General features: G+C 38.9%; 1 protein-coding gene across 1 annotated transcript in view; it reads right to left on the bottom strand.

The window, feature by feature from the left end:
* Nucleotides 1-22,418, bottom strand: part of TMEM242 (transmembrane protein 242) — a 55,769-nt gene extending 33,351 nt beyond the window's left edge. Inside the window, exons 1-3 of the mRNA XM_082634049.1 lie at nt 22,276-22,418; nt 21,661-21,761; nt 5,935-6,072 (exon numbers count right to left, since the gene is read on the bottom strand). Coding sequence (XP_082490175.1) covers nt 5,935-6,072; nt 21,661-21,761; nt 22,276-22,363 — 327 coding nt within the window. The 5' untranslated portion in view covers nt 22,364-22,418. The remainder of the gene's footprint in view (nt 1-5,934; nt 6,073-21,660; nt 21,762-22,275) is intronic.
* Nucleotides 22,419-22,631: the final 213 nt, after the last annotated feature.

Below are 22,631 nucleotides of genomic sequence, written 5' to 3'. Positions count from 1 at the left end.
ACTGATGAACATAGATGCAAAAATCCTCAGCAAAATACTAGCAAACAGAATCCAACAGCACATTAAAAGGATCATACACCATGATCAAGTGGGGTTTATTCCAGGAATGCAAGGATTCTTCAATATACGCAAATCAATCAATGTGATACACCATATTAACAAATTGAAGGAGAAAAACCATATGATCATCTCAATAGATGCAGAGAAAGCTTTCGACAAAATTCAACACCCATTTATGATAAAAACCCTGCAGAAAGTAGGCATAGAGGGAACTTTCCTCAACATAATAAAGGCCATATATGACAAACCCACAGCCAACATTGTCCTCAATGGTGAAAAACTGAAACCATTTCCACTAAGATCAGGAACAAGACAAGGCTGCCCACTCTCACCACTCTTATTCAACTTAGTTTTGGAAGTTTTAGCCACAGCAATCAGAGAAGAAAAGGAAATAAAAGGAATCCAAATTGGAAAAGAAGAAGGAAAGCTGTCACTGTTTGCAGATGACATGATACTATACATAGAGAATCCTAAAGATGCTACCAGAAAACTACTAGAGCTAATCAATGAATTTGGTAAAGTAGCAGGATACAAAATTAATGCACAGAAATCTCTGGCATTCCTGTACACTAATGATGAAAAATCTGAAAGTGAAATCAAGAAAACACTCCCATTTACCATTGCAACAAAAAGAATAAAATATCTAGGAATAAACCTACCTAAGGAGACAAAAGACCTGTATGCAGCAAATTATAAGACACTGATGAAAGAAATTAAAGATGATACAAATAGATGGAGAGATATATACCATGTTCTTGTATTGGAAGAATCAATATTGTGAAAATGACTCTACTACCCAAAGCAATCTACAGATTCAATGCAATCCCTATCAAACTACCACTGGCATTTTTCACAGAACTAGAAGAAAAAATTTCAAAATTTGTTTGGAAAAACAAAAGACCCCGAATAGCCAAAGCAATCTTGAGAACGAAAAACGGAGCTGGAGGAATCAGGCTCCCTGACTTCAGACTATACTACAAAGCTACAGTAATCAAGACAGTGTGGTACTGGCATAAAAACAGAAAGATAGATCAATGGAACAGGATAGAAAGCCCAGAGATAAACCCACGCACATATGGTCAACTTATCTTTGATAAAGGAGGCAGGAATGTACAATGGAGAAAGGACAGCCTCTTCAATAAGTGGTGCTGGGAAAACTGGACAGGGACATGTAAAAGTATGAGATTAGATCATTCCCTAACACCATACACAAAAATAAGCTCAAAATGGATTAAAGACCTAAATGTAAGGCCAGAAACTATCAAACTCTTAGAGGAAAACATAGGCAGAACACTCTATGACATAAATCACAGCAAGATCCTTTTGGACCCACCTCCTAGAGAAATGGAAATAAAAACAAAGATAAACAAATGGGACCTAATGAAACTTCAAAGCTTTTGCACAGCAAAGGAAACCATAAACAAGACCAAAAGACAGCCCTCAGAATGGGAGAAAATATTTGCAAATGAAGCAACTGACAAAGGATTAATCTCCAAAATTTATAAGCAGCTCATGCAGCTCAATAGCAAAAAAACAAACAACCCAATCCAAAAATGGGCAGAAGACTTAAATAGGCATTTCTCCAAAGAAGATATACAGACTGCCAACAAACACATGAAAGAATGCTCAACATCATTAATCATTAGAGAAAGACAAATCAAAACTACAATGAGATATCATCTCACACCAGTCAGAATGGCCATCATCAAGAAATCTAGAAACAATAAATGCTGGAGAGGGTGTGGAAAAAAGGGAACACTCTTGCACTGCTGGTGGGAATGTGAATTGGTACAGCCGCTATGGAGAACAGTATGGAGGTTCCTTAAAAAACTACAAATAGAACTACCATATGACCCAGCAATCCCACTACTGGGCATATACCCTGAGAAAACCATAATTCAAAAAGAGTCATGTACCAAAATGTTCACTGCAGCTCTATTTACAGTAGCCCGGAGATGGAAACAACCTAAGTGTCCACCATCTGATGAATGGATAAAGAAGATGTGGCACATATATACAATGGAATGTTACTCAGCCATAAAAAGAAACGAAACTGAGCTATTTGTAATGAGGTGGATAGACCTAGAGTCTGTCATACAGAGTGCAGTAAGTCAGAAAGAGAAAGACAAATACCGTATGCTAACACATATATATGGAATTTAAGGAAAAAAAATGTCATGAAGAACCTAGGGGTAAAACAGGAATAAAGACACAGACCTACTTGAGAATGGACTTGAGGATATGGGGAGGGGGAAGGGTAAGCTGTGACAAAGCGAAAGAGAGGCATGGACATATATACAGTACCAAACGCAAGGTAGATTGATAGTGGGAAGCAGCCGCATAGCACAGGGAGATCAGCTCCGTGCTTTGTGACCGCCTGGAGGGGTGGGATAGGGAGGGTGGGAGGGAGGGAGGCGCAAGAGGGAAGGGATGTGGGAACAGATGTATATGTATGACTGATTCACTTTGTTATAAAGCAGAAACTAATAAAAAAATTTAAAAAAGTTTTAAAAAACCTCTCTAAATGAAGAACCAAAATATACCACATTGCTCTCCACAAGCCTCAAGGCAGGGTCATATAATAAGAATTTCCTTGGAAAGTCACCCATAACGCTTAAAAACCTATGCCTTACATACTAACAGTCCACTGGGGAGCGCTGTCTTAGTTCAGTGCCAGGCTCAGGGTAGGCCCACAAATGTCTTTTGAATAAACAAATTAATAAACATGACTGCTTTTAAAAGATGTGTCCTAAAAAAGTATCAGTGGGTTCATTTTTCTGTGAGACTTCTCAGATGTGGAAATCAAACTGATATGCCTAATGACTTACCAGTAGGGAGAGGTTATTTGCAGTCTCTCTTTTTGGTTAAAGACATGAAGATGCAATATAAAAGGATTCCAAGTCTCCATACATTCAATAGTGCCAATCAGAAAAGAATCCCACCCCCAAATATTTTATTTAGGTAATAATCCTCTTATCAGTGCCATAAAACAAAAAATTTCACATTCTAGAAACTAAAATAGCACAGTCTAGCCCATAAAGCCCAAGTTCTCAAGCATATAATTTAATTTAAATAACCTAATTTTGTTGGTCTATGAAAATTTGGATTGATTCATTATGACTCTTCTAAATCAAAGACTGTTCATATTTTCAAATACCTTAAAACTTTACTACTCAATTTATGACCTACATTACTAAACTCTAGAAACATTACCTGTCAATTCCATGCACTCAGTGTGAAGTACTAACAGACTGTCATTTTTATAGAAACCAAAAGCTTAATAACTTTATTATTATTTGCATGCCCCTCCCCCAAAGCAGATTTCATATGTAGTCAAGGATGTTTCGTGTACTCCTAGGCAGTTGTGCTTTATAGTCAGCATAAATTAATAAAAATAAAATCTAGGACTATTTTTTAAAAAGCAGTATTATTGTCAAAGCAATACATATTTAAGAATTACACAGAAAAGTAAAATACAAAACTCACCCACACACCCATAATTCTTTCACATATTATCACCAAACATATTTCCTCCCAATCTTTTCCATTTGTTTTCAAATAACTGCTCTCATATGAGAAAAGAATGGCTGGTCCTATACGAGACTGAAGTCAATTGTGATGTTGGGAGGTCCACACTGATGATACCCAGTAAAATCTGTCAAATGATCAAGACTGTGTGGATCATTCCACAGTCAAAACCAGATTCACAACCTCCTTCCCCTTGCCCCTTCCACCTACTCCTTTATTTCCCCCCTTAGCTAAGGGAGGAAAAATTGAAAATGAACCAGGTTCTGCAGACCATCAGACTTAGCTTCAAATCTTGACTCTGCCAATTACAAGCTGTGTGACTTAACCTGAGTCCCTATTTCCTCATTTATAGAATGGGGGATATTAACACCTACTTCATAGTTGTTGTGAGGATTAAATAATCTGCTATGTCTAAAATGTCTGGCACAATGCCTGAAATGGAAGAAGAGATTTTATATTGGTCAAAGCAAAATTGAGGTAACAATAAAAATCATCAAAAATCTTCAGTCAAGGGGCCTCCCTGGTGGCGCAGTGGTTGAGAGTCCGCCTGCCGATGCAGGGGATACGGGTTCGTGCCCCGGTCTGGGAGGATCCCATATGCCGCGGAGCGGCTGGGCCCGTGAGCCATGGCCGCTGGGCCTGTGCGTCCGGAGCCTGTGCTCCGCAGGGGGAGAGGCCACAACAGTGAGAGGCCCGCGTACAGCAAAAAAAAAAAAAAAAAAATCTTCAGTCATGGGTTTTCTAACTTTTTTCAAGTAATCCTACTTTATAGTTACTAGCAATGACTAGCAGGCAGTTACTTAAAAAATAAAGGTTACTCAGACTAGGAAAAAAGCGACATCTGTTTGTCTATCAGTATATTTTAAGTGAAAAGTACAATAATGCCTATGTAGTTATGATTAAACTAAATGTGAAAAATTCAATAATAATAATACCTATTACTCCAGCAATTCCCTCTCCCTTGCGTCAATTCCCCCCTCCACTGAATCACTCCTATCAGCACACACACATGCTGTTAATTCTCCCAACTTTAAAAAAAACAAAAAAAACCTCTCTTGATCCCATTCCCCCTCCTAGCTATGACCCCATTTCTTTCTTTCTCTTTACAGCAAAGCTCAAGACTTGCCCATACACACTGCCTCCAAGCTCTCTCCTCCATTCTCCTTCGATCCACTCCACTCAGGCTTTACCCACCAATGACCACCACATCTCTGTGAACTACCAGTTCTCATCTTACATGACTTATACCCAGCATCCTCCTCCTTGAAAGATGTTTTTTCACCTGGCATCCAAGTCACCATCCTCCTGGTTACCCCTGCTTCTCCAGCAGGGAAACCTTCTCCTCGTTCCTCAACCTCTAAACCTTAGGAGCTCCTAAACCAAGAGCTCCTTCCTCAGACCTCTTCTCTTTTCTCTCTCCATTCACTGCCTATGTGAGCTCATCTGATCTCATGGTTTAAATACTATCCACATACTGAGTTAGATCTTCACCTTGACCTGTCCCCTGAATTCCAACTTCTATATCTAACTGCTTACTTGACTCTCCACTTGGCTATCTAAAATCTACCTCAAACTCATAAGTCCCAGATGGAGCCCCTGACATGATCCCCTAATATCTGCTCCTTTCACACGGGTCCCATCCATTTTCCAGTCGTTCAGACCAAAAGCCTGGAGACACCCTTGACTTGACTTTTCCTCTCACCTCCCACATTCAATTTACAACAAGTCCTTGTTGCCCCTACCTTCGAAATCTATCCAGGACCTCTTTTCATCAACTCTACTTCTGCCACCCATTCTAAACCACCACCAATTCGCACCTGTCACAAAGAGCCTGGTCCACAGAACGTCCTACCAGTAGTTCACGTAAAAAGAAGCCAGATATTCCGAATGTACAGCTTTTTAGCTTGGAGTATAAGTTACACGTACACAGGTACTAGGCTCTTTCTCCAATAATGTGAAAGCACATTAATAAGTTCAGTAATAATTTTAAAATGCTTTATTTTACAACGATGTTTATATATGGATGTCAAACAGCATAGAAAGTTGTTCCAAATTATTTTACTGAACAAGTAGCTCCCACAAATTTATACAGAACGAACATTTGCTATGCATTAGTCATTACTTAATTATATTTGAAGTTTCACCACCCTTATATATTTAAATTATTTATATGATTTACTAGGAATGAGAAGCTGCCTAATTATCAGTAAAAATTTAGTCAATTCTCTGTCATCACTTCACAAGATAGTGAATAAACTGTATGCAAATGTGAAAATCTGGAAGATTTAGACCGCACAAAGTAGAATAAACACTCCAGATACCGATTATAGGACCGCAGTTACTTACACTGTGAACTCCTAGAGCCTTCCAGACTGCGAAGCTGATCACACCAACCCCACACCAGGCATAAAGTGAGCCCCACCCCAGGGCTCGCAAGGCAAGGGAAGACCCGCTCTCCGGTAAGGCAGCCGTGGCCACACTTCCCTGCAATGAAGACACAAAGGTTCTGGTAAAAATCGTCATTCTGAAAGAATAAATATTTGGAAACTGTTTGAAATTAATGACTCCCTGTGTCAGCACCATGATATTAGGAAGCCAGACCAACCCAAGTTAATGCACTTAATAACTGCATGACTTAAGTCACAACTGCTCTGACAAACATTTGAGTGTGTAAGGCACCGTGCCAAGATCCGTGCTAGGTACACAGAGCAACTTCTTTCTGACAGGACACTTAAGACCTGGTGAGGGAGGGGGAAACACAGACAGCTAGAAGTAACTTATGATCTAAGTGGGAAGGGCGACGACAGCACTGCATATACATACAGGGCACTGTGCACCCAGAGGAGGAGGACACCTCATCTACTTGCGAGAAGGGCAAGTTTTAAGGAAAGCTTCCTGGAAGAGGTGTGCTAAATCTAAATTTGAGAAAAGACTTGTGGTATAACTCATTGTGAGGACTTCTAAATATTTATGCAAGACGCCTGACATACAGTAGAAATTCAGCTCCTGGCAACAATTAATAAGAAACTAGAAAAAAAACAGTAACCCTCCTCCCAAGATTCAAGATATAATATTAAGGTAAAAATCTACAATTATACTAATTGAACAACTTTCAGACTATCAGCATAACGAACTTGACTACAGAATAAGAATGCAATGAGCACTTCAAAAAGGAATAACCGAGGGAGATCCCTGGTGGCCTAGTGGTTAGAATTCCAGGCTTTCATGGCTGTGGCCTGCGATTATGGAAGTGAGATCCTGCAGGTGAGGCCAAAGGAAAAAAAAAAAAAAAGAATAACTGCCCCATTACGAAATGTGCTGAGGTTGGGGGAGGGGTGGGTGCACTGTAAAAAGAGATACTGGGAGGAATGGTGTACTACTTTCTAAAGTCTCTTCCAATTCCATGACTTAGTAATTTATGAATTTATTTATTTTTATTTATTTATTATTTTTGGCTGTATTGGGTCTTTGTTGCTGTGTGCAGGCTTCCTCTAGTTGCGGCGAGCAGGGGCTACTCTTCGTTGCGGTACGTGGGCTTCTCTTGTTGCCGAGCACAGGCTCTAGAGCACACAGGCTTCAGTAGATGTGGTGTGTGGGCTCAGTAGTTGTGGCTCGTGGGCTCTAGAGCGCAGGCTCAGTAGCTGTGGTGCACAGGCTTACTTGCTCCGTGGCATGTGGGATCTTCCTGGAGCAGGGCTCGAACCCATGTCCCCTGCACTGGCAGGCAGATTCTTAACCACTGCACCACCAGGGAAGCTCCATGACTTAGTAATTTAAAATGTAAGTTGACAGTGTATTTTAATTTAAAGATTTAAACTCTGAAATAAAAAACATACTCCTCCACTACACTGGTCAGACACTCATTGGAGGACAATATCTAGGGTTAGTGTCTACTAATTTAGGTTAGAAGGAGCTCATAATAAGAAAACAACAAAACAGTAAAGCTCTGACAACATGAAAGGAGCTAATTTAATTTTTTGTAAAGTATGGTGATATTCTATGGATGTGGTGAGTTCTTTTTCCATATCTATTGTTTCATGAATAAAACTGCACAAATGGCATTCACATGCTAAATGTTCCTTTTTACTATTGATACTAACGATTAAATTACATTGATCAGAAGGACCAAAGCCACATTTTTCCTTATACTGTTAAAGGACCATTAATCTTATTTTTTTATTTTTTTATTTTTATTTTTGCAGTACACGGGCCTCTCACTGTTGTGGCCTCTCCCATTGCAGAGCACAGGCTCCGGACGCACAGGCTCAGCGGCTGTGGCTCACCAGCCCAGCCGCTCTGAGGCATGTGGGATCCTCCCGGACCGGGGCACGAACCCGTGTCCCCTGCATCGGCAGGCGGACTCTCAACCACTGCGCCACCAGGGAAGCCCCTAATCTTATTTTTAAATGAGATTAATTTTTAAATAAGATTGCAGGACTGCAATCTCCCAGGGATTCTGTATTTCCAAATACTATATCACAGTTAATAATTTTATATATATATATATGCACATAATTATATATATATTGCTCCCTTACTATATGACAAGCACTGTTTAAAGCATTTTGCATATAGTAATTCATTAAGCATTTTACTTCACCTTACTCTGTGAGACATGTACTATTATCCTCATTTTACTAAAGACCAACTAAGGTAGAGAGAGATTAAATAACTTGTTCAAGTTTTCATGGCTTATAAAAGCTAGAGCATTTCAGCAGCCTGGCTTTACAGACTAAGTGGAATTTGCCATTCAGTCATTTATCACTTCTGATTCTAAATACAACACAATACAAAATGTAAGTGAAAGTCTCTTTTTAAGTGGAAACAAATCATAGTGTAAATTAGAATAAAAACATCATTACTTAGGATAATTCAAATATTTACACTACTGGAAGTAGAGAAAGAAGTGATAATACTTATGGGCCTACTTGAAATGTAACCAAGGGGCATTCACTTATTCCCATAGTTTGACCTGAATATGAAATGTAATTTATCTTTAAAAAAATTTTTAAAGGAGACTGTAGAATTTAGGAAATATTAAGAATTTATTATTTTTCCCTGTGAGCCTGTCTGCTAAAACACATTAAACATCAACAAACAAAAATAGTCAGAAACAATAAAAACTTGAACTTCCTCAAAAGTTGTATCTTATTTTTTTCTGATTATATATCATTGTGGGAAATTTGGTATGTATGAGAAAGCATGAGAATGAATGAAAAAAACCTCCATTTTATTATCCAGTAAACCATGTTAAACATTTTGACATATTCTCTCTCCTTCTGATTGTGGACATTTTAAAAACAACTTAACACCATCAAAATGTTTTTAATCTTCAACTTTCATCCTCTCATTGTGTCAAAAACTCAAATATTTTTACTGGTTACACAGCACTGATTTATCATAATTTACTTAGCCATTTGTTATTAATGTATGCTAGTTTCACTTTTTTATATTAATCTTTTATATTAAAAACTTCTTTATGCCTAAACACTGACTTGCATTTCTGATAAAGTCCTTGGGGAAAATTCCTCAAAGTAGAATTAAGTGGAGAAGCATGAATATTTTATAAGCTGATAAACACTACAAACTGTTTTTCAAAAGGTTGTTCTAAGTTACAATGCTGTTTTATGAGGACCATTTCAAGTTGGCCTGCATTAGATGGTCTCAGTAAAAATAAAAACACACAAAAAGAAACCTTTGAAATTTATATGACTATTTATAACTTACATTTCTATTGTTACTGAGAATGAGTATTTGTCTAAGATATTATAAGCCAATGTTCACATCTTTTGAATTGCATATTCATGTTATTTGTCCATTTAAAGTTTTCTGATTTGTATATTCTTTCTATATTAATGTTCTTTGAAGCCCTTATACCTATCATATGTGCTATCATATTTCCCTTGTTTGGTATGCTTTTATCCTTTTATTTTGCTTATTGTTTGTTTGTTTTTGGTCAAAAATGCATTCTAATGCTTTTAAACTTACTAAAATTTCCCTCATCTGGAAATTGGTTCAAGATGGCAGAGTAGAAGGACGTGCACTCACTCCCTCTTGCGAGAGCACCAGAATCACAACTAACTGCTGGACAGTCATCAACAGGAAGACACTGGAACTCACCAACAAAGATACCCCACAACCAAAGACAAAGGAGAAGCTGCAATGAGACGGTAGGAGGGGCGCAATCACAATAAAATCAAATCCCAAAACTGCTGGGTGGGTGACTCACAAACTGGAGAACACTTATCCACAGAAGTCCACCACTGGAGTGAAGGTTCTGGGCCCCACATCAGGCTTCCCAACCTGGGGGTCCAGCAACAGGAGGAGGAATTCCCAGAGAATAAGACTTTGAAGGCTAGCGGGGATCTGACTGCAGGACTTCAAAGGACTGGGGGAAACACAGACTCCACTCTTGGAGGGCACACACAAAGTAGCGTGTGCATTGGGATCCAGGGGAAGGAGCAGTCTCCCATAGGAGACTGAACCAGACCTACCTGCTAATGTTGGAGGGTCTCCTGCAGAGGCGGGGGGCTGTTGTGGCTCACCACAGGGACAAGGACACTGCCAGTAGAAGTTCTGGGAGGTACTCACTGGCGTGACCCCTCCCAGAGTCCACCACTGGACCAACCAAAGAGCCTGTAGCCTCCAGTGCTGGGTCACCTCAGGCCAAACAACCAACAGGGAGGGAACTCAGCCCCACCCATCAGCAGTTTTAAAGTTTTACTGAGCCCTGCCTACCAGAGCAACACCCAGCTCTACCCACCACCAGTCCCTCCCATCAGGAAACTTTCACAAGCCTCTTAGATAGCCTCATCCACGAGAGAGCAGAGAGCAGAAGCAAAAAGAACTACCATCCTGCACCCTGTGGAACGAAATTACATTCACAGAAAAACAGACAAAATGAGAAGGCAGAAAATTAGGTACCAGATGAAGGAACAAGATAAAACACCAGAAAAACAACTAAATGAAGTGGAGATAGGCAACCTTCCAGAAAAAGAATTCAGAATAATGATAGTGAAGATGATCCAGGACTTCAGAAAAAGAATGGAGGCAAAGATCAAGAAGGTACAAGAAATATTTAACGAAGACCTAAAAGAATTAAAGAACAAACAAACAGAGATGAACAATACAATAACTAAAAGGAAAAGTACACTAGAAGGAATCAATAGCAGAATAACCGAGGCAAAACGGATAAGTGACCTGGAAGACAGAATGGTGGAAATCACTGCCATGGAACAGAAGAAAAAACAATGAAAAGAAATGAAGACAGCCTAAGAGACCTCTGGGAGAACACTAAATGCAACAACATTCACATTATAGGGGTCCCAGAAGGAGAAGAGAGAAAGGACCTGAGAAAATATTTGAAGAGATTATAGTTGAAAACTTCCCTAACATGGGAGAGGAAATAGCCACCCAGCCTAGGAAGCACAGAGAGTCCCAGGCAGGATAAACCCAAAGAGAAACATGCCAAGACACATAGTAATCAAACTGACAAAAATTAAGGACAAAAAGAAAAATTATTTAAAGCAACAAGGAAAAAACAACAAATAAGATACAAGGGAACTCCCATAATGTTAACAGCTGATTTCTCAGCAGAAACTCCACAAGCCAGAAGGGAGTGGCACAATATATTTAAAGTGATGAAAGGGAAGAACCTACAACCAAGATTACTCTACCCAGCAAGGATCTCATTCAGATTCAACAGAGGTATCAAAAGCTTTACAGACAAGCAAAAGCTAAGAGAATTCGGCACCACCAAACCAGTTCTACAACAAATACTAAAGGAACTTCTCTAAGTGGGAAACACAAGAGAAGAAAAGGACCTAAAAAAGGAACCCAAAACAATTAACAAAATGGTCATAGGAACATATATATCGATAATTACCTTAAACATGAATGGATTAAATGCTCCAACCAAAAGACAAAGGCTTGCTGAATGGATACAAAAATAAGACCCATATATATGCTGTCTACAAGAGACCCACTTCAGACCTAGGGACACATACAGACTGAAAGTGAAGGGATGGAAAAAGATATTCCATGCAAATGGAAATCAAAAGAAAGCTGGAGTATCAATACTCATAGTAGATAAAATAGACTTTAAAATAAAGAATGTTACAAGAGACAAGGAAAGACACTACATAATGATCAAGGGATCAATCCAGGAAGAAAATATAACAACTATAAATATATATGCACCCAACATAGGAGCACCTCAATACATAAGGCAAATGCTAACAGCTATAAAAGAGAAAATCGACAGTAACACAATAATAGTGGGGGACTTTAACACCTCACTTACACCAATGGACAGATCATCCAGACAGAAAATTACTAAGGAAACACAAGCTATAAATCACACAGTAAACCAGAGAGATTTAATTGATATTTATAGGACATTCCATCCTAAAACAGCAGATTACACTTTCTTCTCAAGTGCACACACAACATTCCCCAGGACAGATCACATCCTGGGTTACAAATCAAGCCTCAGTAAATTTAAGAAAACTGAAATCATATCAAGCATCTTTTCTGACCACAACGCTATGAGATTAGAAATCAATTACAGGGAAAAAAATGTAAAAAACACAAACACATGGAGGCTAAACAACACATTACTAAACAGCCAAGAGATCACTGAAGAAATCAAAGAGGAAATCAAAAAATACCTAGAGACAAATGATGACGAAAACACAACAATCCAAAGCCTATTGGATGCAGCAAAAGCAGTTCTAAAAGGGAAGTTTATAGCTATACAAGCCTACCTCAAGAAACAAGAAACATCTCAAATAAACAATCTAACCTTACACCTAAAGGAATGAGAGAAAGAAGAACAAACAAAACCCAAAGTTAGTAGAAGGAAAGAAATCATAAAGATCAGAGCAGAAATAAATGAAATAGAAAGAAAACAATAGCAAAGATCAATAAAACTAAAAGCGGGTTCTTTGAGAAGATAAACAAAATTGATAAACCTTTAGTCAGACTCATCAAGAAAAAGAGGGAGAGGACTCAATTCAATAAAATTAGAAATGAAAAAGGAGAAGTTACAACAGACGCCACAGAAATACAAAGCATCCTAAGTGACTACTACAAGCAACTCTATGCCAATAAAATGGACAACCTGGAAGAAACGGACAAATTCTTAGAAAGAGGTAACCTTCCAAGACTGAACCAGGAAGAAATAGAAAATATAAACAGACCAATCACAAGTAATGAAATTGAAACTGTGATTAAAAATCTTCCAGCAAACAAAAGTTCAGGGCAAGATGGCTTCACAGGTGAATTCTATCAAACATTTAGACAAGAGCTAACACCCATCCTTCTCAAACTCTTCCAAAAAATCGCAGAGGAAGGAACACTCCTAAACTCATTCTACAAGGCCACACCCTAATACCAAAACCAGACAAAGATACTACAAAAAAGAAAATTACGGACCAATAACACTGATGAATATAGATGTAAAAATCCTCAACAAGGGCTTCCATGGTGGCGCAGTGGTTGAGAGTCCGCCTGCCGATGCAGGGGACACGGGTTCATGCCCCGGTCCAGGAAGATCCCACATGCCGCGGAGCGGCTGGGCCCGTGAGCCATGGCCGCTGAGCCTGCGCGTCCAGAGCCTGTGCTCCGCAACGGGAGAGCCCACAACAGTGAGAGGCCCGTGTACAGCAAAAAAAAAAAAAAAAAAAAAAAATCCTCAACAAAATACTAGCAAACAGAATCCAACAGCACATTAAAAGGATCATACACCATGATCAAGTGGGGTTTATCCCAGGGATACAAGGATTCTTCAATATATGCAAATCAATCAATGTGATACACCGTATTAACAAACTGAAGAATAAAAACCATATGATCATCTCAACAGATACAGAGAAAGCTTCTGACAAAATTCAACACCCATTTATTATAAAAATTCTCCAGAAAGTGGGCACAGAGGGAACCTACCTCAACATAATAAAGGCCATATACGACAAGCCCACAGCAAACATCATCCTCAATGGTGAAAAACTGAAAGCACTTCCTCTAAGATCAGGAACAAGACAAGGATGTCCACTCTCACCACTATTATTCAATATAGTTCTGGAAGTCCTAGCCATGGCAACCGGAGAAGAAAAAGAAATAAAAGGAATGCAAATTGGAAAAGAAGTAAAACTGTCACTGTTTGCATATGCCATGATACTATACATAGAGAATCCTAAAGATGCCACCAGAAAACTACTAGAGCTAATCAATTAATTTGGTAAAGTGGCAGGATATAAAATTAATGCACAGAAATCTCTTGCATTCGTATATACTAACAACAAAAGATCGGAAAGAGAAATTAAGGAAACAATCCCATACACCACTGCAACAAAAGGAATAAAATACCTAGGAATAAACCTACCTAAGAAGGTAAAAGACCTGTACTCAGAAAACTATTAAGACACTGATGAAAGAAATCAAAGATGACACAAACAGATGGAGAGATATACCATGTTCTTGGATTGGAAGAATCAATATTGTGAAAATGACTATATTACCCAAAGCAATCTACAGATTCAATGCAATCCCTATCAAACTACCAAAGACATTTTTTTTTTACAGAACTACAACAAAGAATCTTAAAATTTGTATGGAGACACAAAAGACCCTGAATAGCCAAAGCAGTCTTGAGGGAAAAAAACAGAGTTGGAAGAATCAGGCTCCCTGACTTCACACTATACTACAAAGCTACAGTAATCAAGACAATATGGTACTGGCACAAAAACAGAAATACAGATCAATGGAACAGGGTAGAAAGCCCAGAGATAAACCCATGCACCTATCGTCAACTAATCTATGACAAAGGAGGCAAGGATATACAATGGAGAAAGGACAGTCTCTTCAATAAGTGGTGCTGGAAAAACCAGACAGCTACATGTAAAGAATGAAATTAGAACACTCCCTAACACCATACACAAAAATCAACTCAAAATGGATTAAAGACCTAAATGTAAGACCAGACACTATAAAACTCTTAGAGGAAAACATAGGCAGAACACTCTCTGACATAAATCACAGCAAGATCCTTTTTGACCCACCTCCTAGAGTAATGGGAATAGAAACAAAAATAAACAAATGGGACCTAATGAAACTTAAAATCTTTTTGCAAAGCAAAGGAAACTACAAACAAGACGAAAAGACAACCCTCAGAATGGGAGAAAATATTTGCAAACAAATCAACGGACAAAGGATTAAACTCCAAAATATATAAACAGCTCATGCAGCTCAATATTAAAAAAACAAACCCAATCAAAAAATGTGCAGAAGACATAAATAGACATTGCTCCTGGGCCTCCCTGGTGGCGCAGTGGTTGAGAGTCCGCCTGCCGATGCAGGGGATACGGGTTCGTGCCCCGGTCTGGGAGGATCCCATATGCCGCGGAGCGGCTGGGCCCGTGAGCCATGGCCGCTGAGCCTGTGCGTCCGGAGCCTGTGCTCCGCAATGGGAGAGGCCACAACAGTGAGAGGCCCGCGTACAGCAAAAAAAAAAAAAAAAAAAAAAATAGACATTGCTCCAAAGAAGACATACAGATGGCCAAGAAGCACGTGAAAAGCTGCTCAACATCACTAATTATTAGAGAAATGCAAATCAAAACTACAATGAGGTGTCACCTCACACCAGTTAGAATGGGCATCATCAGAACATTTATAAGCAACAAATGCTGGAGAGGGTGTGGAGAAAAGGGAGGCCTCTTGCACTGTTGGTGGGAATGTGAATTGGTACAGCCACTGTGGAGAACAGTATGGAGGTTCCTTAAAAAACTAAAAATAGAACTACCATATGACCCAGCAATCCCACTACTGGGCATATACCCAGAGAAAACCATAAATCAAAAAGACACATGCACCCCAATGTTCACTGCAGCTCTGTTTACAATAGCCAGGTCATGGAAGCAACCTAAATGCCCACTAACAGTCAAATGGATAAAGAAGATGTGGTACATATATACAATGGAATATTACTCAGCCATAAAAAGGAACGAAATTGGGTCATTTGCCGAGACGCAGATGGACCTAGAGACTGTCATATAGAGTGAAGCAAGTCAGAAAGAGAAAAACAAATATCATATATTAAGGTATATATGTGGCACCTAGAAAAATGGTACAGATGAACCAGTCTGCAAGGCAGAAACAGAGACACAGATGTACAGAACAAACGTATGGACGCCAAGGGGGGAAAGTGGGGAGGGGTGGTAGCGGGATGAACTGGGAGATTGGGATTGACATATATATATACTAATACATATGAAATAGATAACTAATAAAAAAACCCCTATTTAAGTAATAGAAGACATGAAGAGATTAAAATAAACAATGTACATGACAATTAAAAAAACATCTTATTGCTACAAAAAAAGCTAACCATCATTGGTGCCTTCGGCAAGTCAGTAATCTTTTTATCATAGTCACATCAAAGATCACTGATCATAGATAACTGTAACAAATAAAGAAAAGCTTGAAATACTGAGGGAATTACCAAAATGTAACACAGAGACACAAAGTGAACAAAAAAAAAAACCTTCCGTCATTCAAGTCACAGTCATTTCTTTTTCCTTCTAGCTGTATTTTTTTTTAAACTTTTACCCCTAACTTTTTAGTTCAGCTGGTATTTACTTTAGTTTTAATGGAAGCTGATAACTAAAGGGAGTTTACTCCCCCAATAGCATCTGCCCCAGCAACACTCTACAGATTAATCCTTCTCCTCCCAACTTATTGAGAAAATTAGATAGGTTTGTTTCTAAGCTATTTTCATAATGTGCACTGATTTTTTAATAACAGAATCACACAGATTTAATTATAGAATCATTAAAAAGTCTTAATATTCAGTGAGTATATCATATTTATTACTTTTTTCTTTTTTTTCGGTACGCGGGCCTCTCACTGTTGTGGCCTCTCCCGTTGCGGAGCACAGGCTCCGGATGCACAGGCTCAGCGGCCATGGCTCACGGGCCCAGCTGCTCCGCGGTATGTGGGATCTTCCTGGACCGGGGCACAAACCCGTGTCCCCTGCATCGGCAGGTAGACTCTCAACCGCTGCGCCACCAGGGAAGCCCATACTCATTACTTTTTATCAAACATTTCTTTACCATTTTTATCTATTAATTCTTCCAGAAAAACCCTGAAACGTTTTGTCAAGTTCTCCAACTCCCATTCATTAGCATTTTCATTAGAATGACATCAAACATTAGCTAACTGGCAAGAGACAGCAAATTTATAACATCCTGTCTTTCATCGGGAAATATATTTCCATTTACTCAAGTCTTTTTTTTTAAGAATAATTTTCTTTATATTGCTCAACCCATTTCTTAATAAAGGTTTTTTAATGCATGCATTTGTGATTGTGAATGTTATTCATAGTACATTGAAACACTTTATCTGCATCCCTATGCCTAGACCTAGCAGATCTTATCTAACGACATACTTTTTGTAGATATATCCTGGTCCTGACCAGATTTTCAAGAGATTTTTCTTCAGCCATTTTCTATGAAGAAAACAATATACTACTCTCTAATCTTATTCCTTCTTCTCATGTTGCTATAATTTCAGCAACAGATCTCACACAAATGCACTAATTTCTAATTGGCTTGCATTTTCATCCAGAAGCAGTATCATTAACCAAATATTATCACACCAGGGTCAGTTTAAGTGCTTTGGCTTAAATTTTATTTTAGGAACTTAAATTAAAAATCTCTTATTTCCCTAAGAAGAAAAGAAATTATATATGTATTACAGATATATATAAATTTTTAAAAGTCTACACAAACGCACATTTGTTTTGCTAAGTAAATAAGGTAAGTATGTATAAAAATAACTCTTAATAACATAGCAATACTCCAAATAAAATCTTGGGTTTGCCAAACTTTCAGATTAAAAAAAAGAAAGGTACATGCTGTATTTGTATATCAGTCTCAGAAATTGATTGTGAAAGGAAGTGAGTTATTATCAGGTACTGTCTACATACTTCCAAAAATGAATTGTAGTGGAAATGATGTTAAAAAAATTGATCCGCCCTTATTATTAAGTTTTTAAAAGTCTAGTCACAAGCTTTACCCGCTGGAGTTATACATCACATGACCTTCATATAGCCTGCTCAGAATTTTCAAAATGAACACTGACTGGTTGCAGGGAAAGACTGACTTGCCAAAAAATAATGTTGCTTTAAAAGATCTTTAGATATAACCACATATGCTAGTCACATATATATAAATGAAAGCTACCTTTTTCTTCACTACCACATTGTTTATTTTTTTTCATTTAAATTAAAATGAAGCCATGTGCATATGGAAGTTTGAATTTAACAAATCACAATGCAGTTATGATATTTAATATCCAAGATAAAAAATTATTTTCCATTATTTTGTGTTTATAATACCTCTTATGCTTAAAGACATGGGTGCCCCTTATCTTCTATCTATTTTAACAAGAATTAATCTATTATTCACAGGTGCAGGACCTATCAAGAATTAATTGTTCAGTTTTTCAGAAAGTTAACTGCTTACCTAAGAATAAGGTTCATGTTTTTAGTTTAGTTTTTTTTTTTTCAGTTTAATCCTGGGCTGAATTTGACATAAATCAAACTGATATTTAAAAAGAATGCTCAATCTAGCTATTTCCCCTACAGAGCATTCTTACCTGATACATTTTGCTATATTCTTTACATCACAGAAACAGCCGTGTCATTGTAACATAAAACAATATATATTTTTTAAAGATTTATTTTTATAATTTCTCATAAGTTGTAGCTATATCAGAAAGATGATGACTCACCCTTATGGTCTGTTCATTACCTAAATGGGTCTTGAAATAACTGTTACTTGAAGGATATTTAACCTCCAAAACAGGGGTTCTCAAACTTCCTGGTCTGAGGATCCATTTATACTTCGATCCCAAAGATTTCTGATTATGTGAATTAAAATAACCATCTTACAAAACATTTAGTGCAAAGATAGGCAACGTTTTACATTTTTGTTAATCTTTTAAATGTCTGGTTTAATAAAGACAGCTGAATTTTCATATATGTGTCTATATTCAATCTGTTGCAATGTTTATTGGTTGAAGTATATGAATAAAATCTCTCCTCATACAGATACGTGGTTGGAAAAGGGAGGAGTATTTTAATAGCCTTCCTTCTTTGATACTATACCCAAACTCAACAAATAGTTTCTTAAAAATTATCTGCAATATGGAATATAAAATCGTATCAATGAATTTTTGTACTTTATTACATTAAAATCCATTAGTCTAATCTGCATTTTTGAATGGAACTTGTATCCAGGCATCATGATCATTCAGAAAATAATGATTTGCCAAGATAACAGTTATCTTTCAACTGTTGACATCATTTATTTATTAAATACCAAAAAATTACATCATTCGTATCCCTACCAATCTCCTTAGAAAAGCCTTTTAGGGACTTCCCTGGTGGTCCCGTGGTAAAGAACCCACCTTATAATGCATGTGATGTGGGTTCGATCCCTGGTCAGGGAACTAAGATCCCACATGTCGTGGGGCAACTAAGCCTACGTGCCATAACTACTGAGCTCATGCGCCTCAACTAGAGAGCCCATGTGCCACAACTACAGAGCCTACGCGCTCGGGAACCCACACGCCACGACTACAGAGCCCATGCTCCCTGGAGCCTGCACACCACAACTAGAGAGAAGCCCGTGCACCACAACGAAGAGCCCATGTGACGCAATGAAGATTCCACGTGCCACAACTAAGACCCAACAGCAGCCAAAAATAAATTAAATAAATAAATAAGTAAATAAGTAAATCTTAAAAAAAAGAAAAGACTTTTAAGTGTTTGAGCAGCTGGCAAGCTCACAATGGCAGACACAAGTTTTCTAAAATCTAATTTTTACCTAAAAACTGGAATTTTATCACTGGCAACAAATACTAACAATTGCTTGCTTGAAGAGACAGGTTCATTTTGTTCATTTCCAAGAAAATGTCTACCAAATACTCACTTCTGAATAACTACAATTTGTCTGCTGCTCTTACAAGTATGCCATGAAAAGAAGTGGCTAGTTCAGTGTGGATCTCACACAACTGCTTTTTCTTGAGAAAAACATATTACTTTGGTATAAAGCGGAAGCGCTTTATGTGTACTTCCCATTTCTTCACACAGAATATTAAAGAGGTTAAGTTCAAGGGTCAAGATAGTAAAAATAAATAATGTTACTTCTTCATCAAGGATACTCTTACGCAATGATGGCTTTAACCTCGGGTGCACAGGAAGGAAGAAAACAATGCCTGCTAGTATAGTTTGGGGCCACTGCCTCGACTACAGCAAGGCACCAGCAGTTTTACCCTCTGTTGTTTCTGTATCATTAGTGCAGGTATCTTAGCAGTATTATGAAAATAACTGACTTTACAGACCCCCAAAGGGTCTCAAGGATCCCCAAGGTTCTGTGGACCACAGTTTGAAAACCACCATGTTAGACTATAAAGGCCATGTGTGATATCAAATCTCAGAACCACAAAATAGAATGTAAAGTTGTGAACATGTATATGTGCTTTTTTTTCCTGAGGGAGAATCGCTAGCTTTCAACAGATTCTCAAAAAAGATCTGTGGGGCTTCCCTGGTGGCGCAGTGGTTGAGAGTCCGCCTGCCGATGCAGGGGACACGGGTTCGTGCCCCGGTCCGGGAAGATCCCACATGCCGCGGAGCGGCTGGGCCCGTGAGCCATGGCCGCTGGGCCTGCGCGTCCGGAGCCTGTGCTCCGCAACGGGAGAGGCCACAACAGTGAGAGGCCCACATAACGCAAAAAAAAAAAAAAAAAAAAAAAAGATCTGTGACCCAAAGGTTATCATGTTAACTTGGATTTAGAAACCAACCAAAACTCCACTATTAAAGCACCACTACCAGTCAGGTTTCACTTCTTTCTTTCACAAAATATACATTTCTGCACTGAAAATATTCTGTGACATAGGGGGAAAATGACCATGAGCTCATAACAGTGATTTGGGAAACTCCATAGGAACTCTGAGTATTCAGAGGGGAATCCAAATGCACTTTAAATGCGGTCTCTTGCCATTCTTAAGGCTTAAATATGATTATTAGATTATTAAAGATAAATACAAGTCAAAAAGGAATTCAATTAGTTTATGACTTTTCACATAACACTGTATTCCAAAGCAAATATCAAATTGTAATTACATTGTTATTTGTGTGATTGTTTACCATCTGTCTCCCACACCAGACTTAGCTTTTTGAGGGGTACCTATGTTTTGTTCATTTTTGTATCTCTTGCACCTAGCTAGCACAGTGCCTGCACATAAAAGATCCAAAATAAACATTTGTTGAAGCAATTAATTAATGGATAAATAAGCCTTATGAGGCGGGTAGGGCAGAAACAGAACGATACAGAAGAACCACCACAAGGGGAAGAAAATTTCTCAACTGGGAAAATGAAGTACACCTGTCCATGACAGCATGACTGCTCAATTTTGCTCATGGAATAAGGATTTTCTGCCTTCCATAGGTTAGAGTCATTCAACCAAAATTTAATGAGCACCTACTATGTGCCAGGCAATTTTCTAGGGAGTGGGGCTGCTGCATTGCACAAGCATGCATAGTTTTTGGGTTCAAGGAGCTGACCTATGTTTTTCACCTGTATTAAAAGGAACTGTATTTCATCATTTTAACATCTCTGAGAAACGCCTCTTGCAGTGTTGTCTCAAGAATTTAATTGGCTTTTTTTCCCCCTTTTTTAGTGGTACATATAGTATTGGGGCCTCATACAACTGAGAATGATTTACCTAGATTTAGATTTAATGTCATGTTGTGAATAGGAAATGTACTGGATGAGCTTTCAAAGTCTTGTTCTGCTAAAAGTTTAAAAAGCGCATAATTAAGTACTTCTTTTTAAACGAAAATACAGTTGATTAATTTGTACACTTCCTGAATCTATGAGGTGCACATTGGCTTACTTCTTAAAGTAATGTGAAAGGCCATCAACACTTTCTTTACTTTTCCTAGTCAAAACAGCTGCCATTGATTTGTAAACAACAATAACGCCATGAATGGATTTCGGTGTCACAAACCTTATTGAACCATTCAGGACTTTTCTTTTTAGCCAATGATAGTGTTGTAACAAATCCAGCCAGCATTCCCGCTGCGGCAACAGTACCAAGGAAAATTCCACCTGTCAAGAATTTTGGGGGTAGGGCATGGAGGGTGGGGAGAGGAAAAAACAAAAAACCTTACGTTAAAAAGATGGACACAAGTAAGTTTCAGATACTATTTAAAAATTACTTTTGAATTTCGAGAAACGATGGCTAAGCAGCTCTTGGCAAAGGTAAATGACAGCACCTGGGAAACCTGCGTGACCACACGACCTCTAGTTCCTGAGGCCATGCTAAGGTAGAAAATAGGCGCAGGGTCCCTTCCCCTCTTCCCGGGGACAACTGCGTGAAGCTTCTCCAGGGGAGAAAAAAGAGATAGTGGGAGTTAGAAAAGGGAGGACACGAGAGAAACTGCAGAGGGAAAGGGGGAAATGCAGCACATACAGAACAGCTCGTGGGACCAGCCCACGGACTAAACTCAGGGCGCCCAAGCGAAGGTCTCCCTGGGCGGGGTGTGAGTGGGAATGCCAGCTCCAGCGCAGGCTAGGGCCCCGGGTGAGGTTACCCCGACACCCGCACCTCACCACACCACACCTTTAACCAGGAAAAGCCGGTCATTAGTGGACGCCGGAGCCCCCAGCCGAGAAGACGACTCTCCAGTCCCAGCGTCCTCTGACTCCATGTTTATAAGCCTCCACTACTGCGTCCGGCGCCAACTGGGACCGGGTGGAAGCGAGAGGTAGGCGGAGGAGAAAGGTTCCGCTGCCTCCATCTGTGCAACCTAAATACCGGTCCGGAGAACGACCTTTGCCCCCAAAACTTCTCTCCTCCCCCGCGTGCGGGCGGGGAAGCTGCTGTGGCTGCACCCCGGGGGCGGTGTTTTCCAAGGCTGTCAACCAGGGAGGATCATTTGCCTGCTCCAAGGTGATGATCGCTGCACTTTAATATTG

The sequence above is a fragment of the Mesoplodon mirus genome (assembly GCF_964341445.2).
Source record: "Mesoplodon mirus genome assembly, chromosome: 10".
In the NCBI taxonomy this organism is placed as follows: domain Eukaryota; kingdom Metazoa; phylum Chordata; class Mammalia; order Artiodactyla; family Ziphiidae; genus Mesoplodon; species Mesoplodon mirus.
The sequence above is the reverse complement of the archived record's forward strand: the minus strand, read 5'-3'. Positions and strand labels throughout refer to the sequence as shown.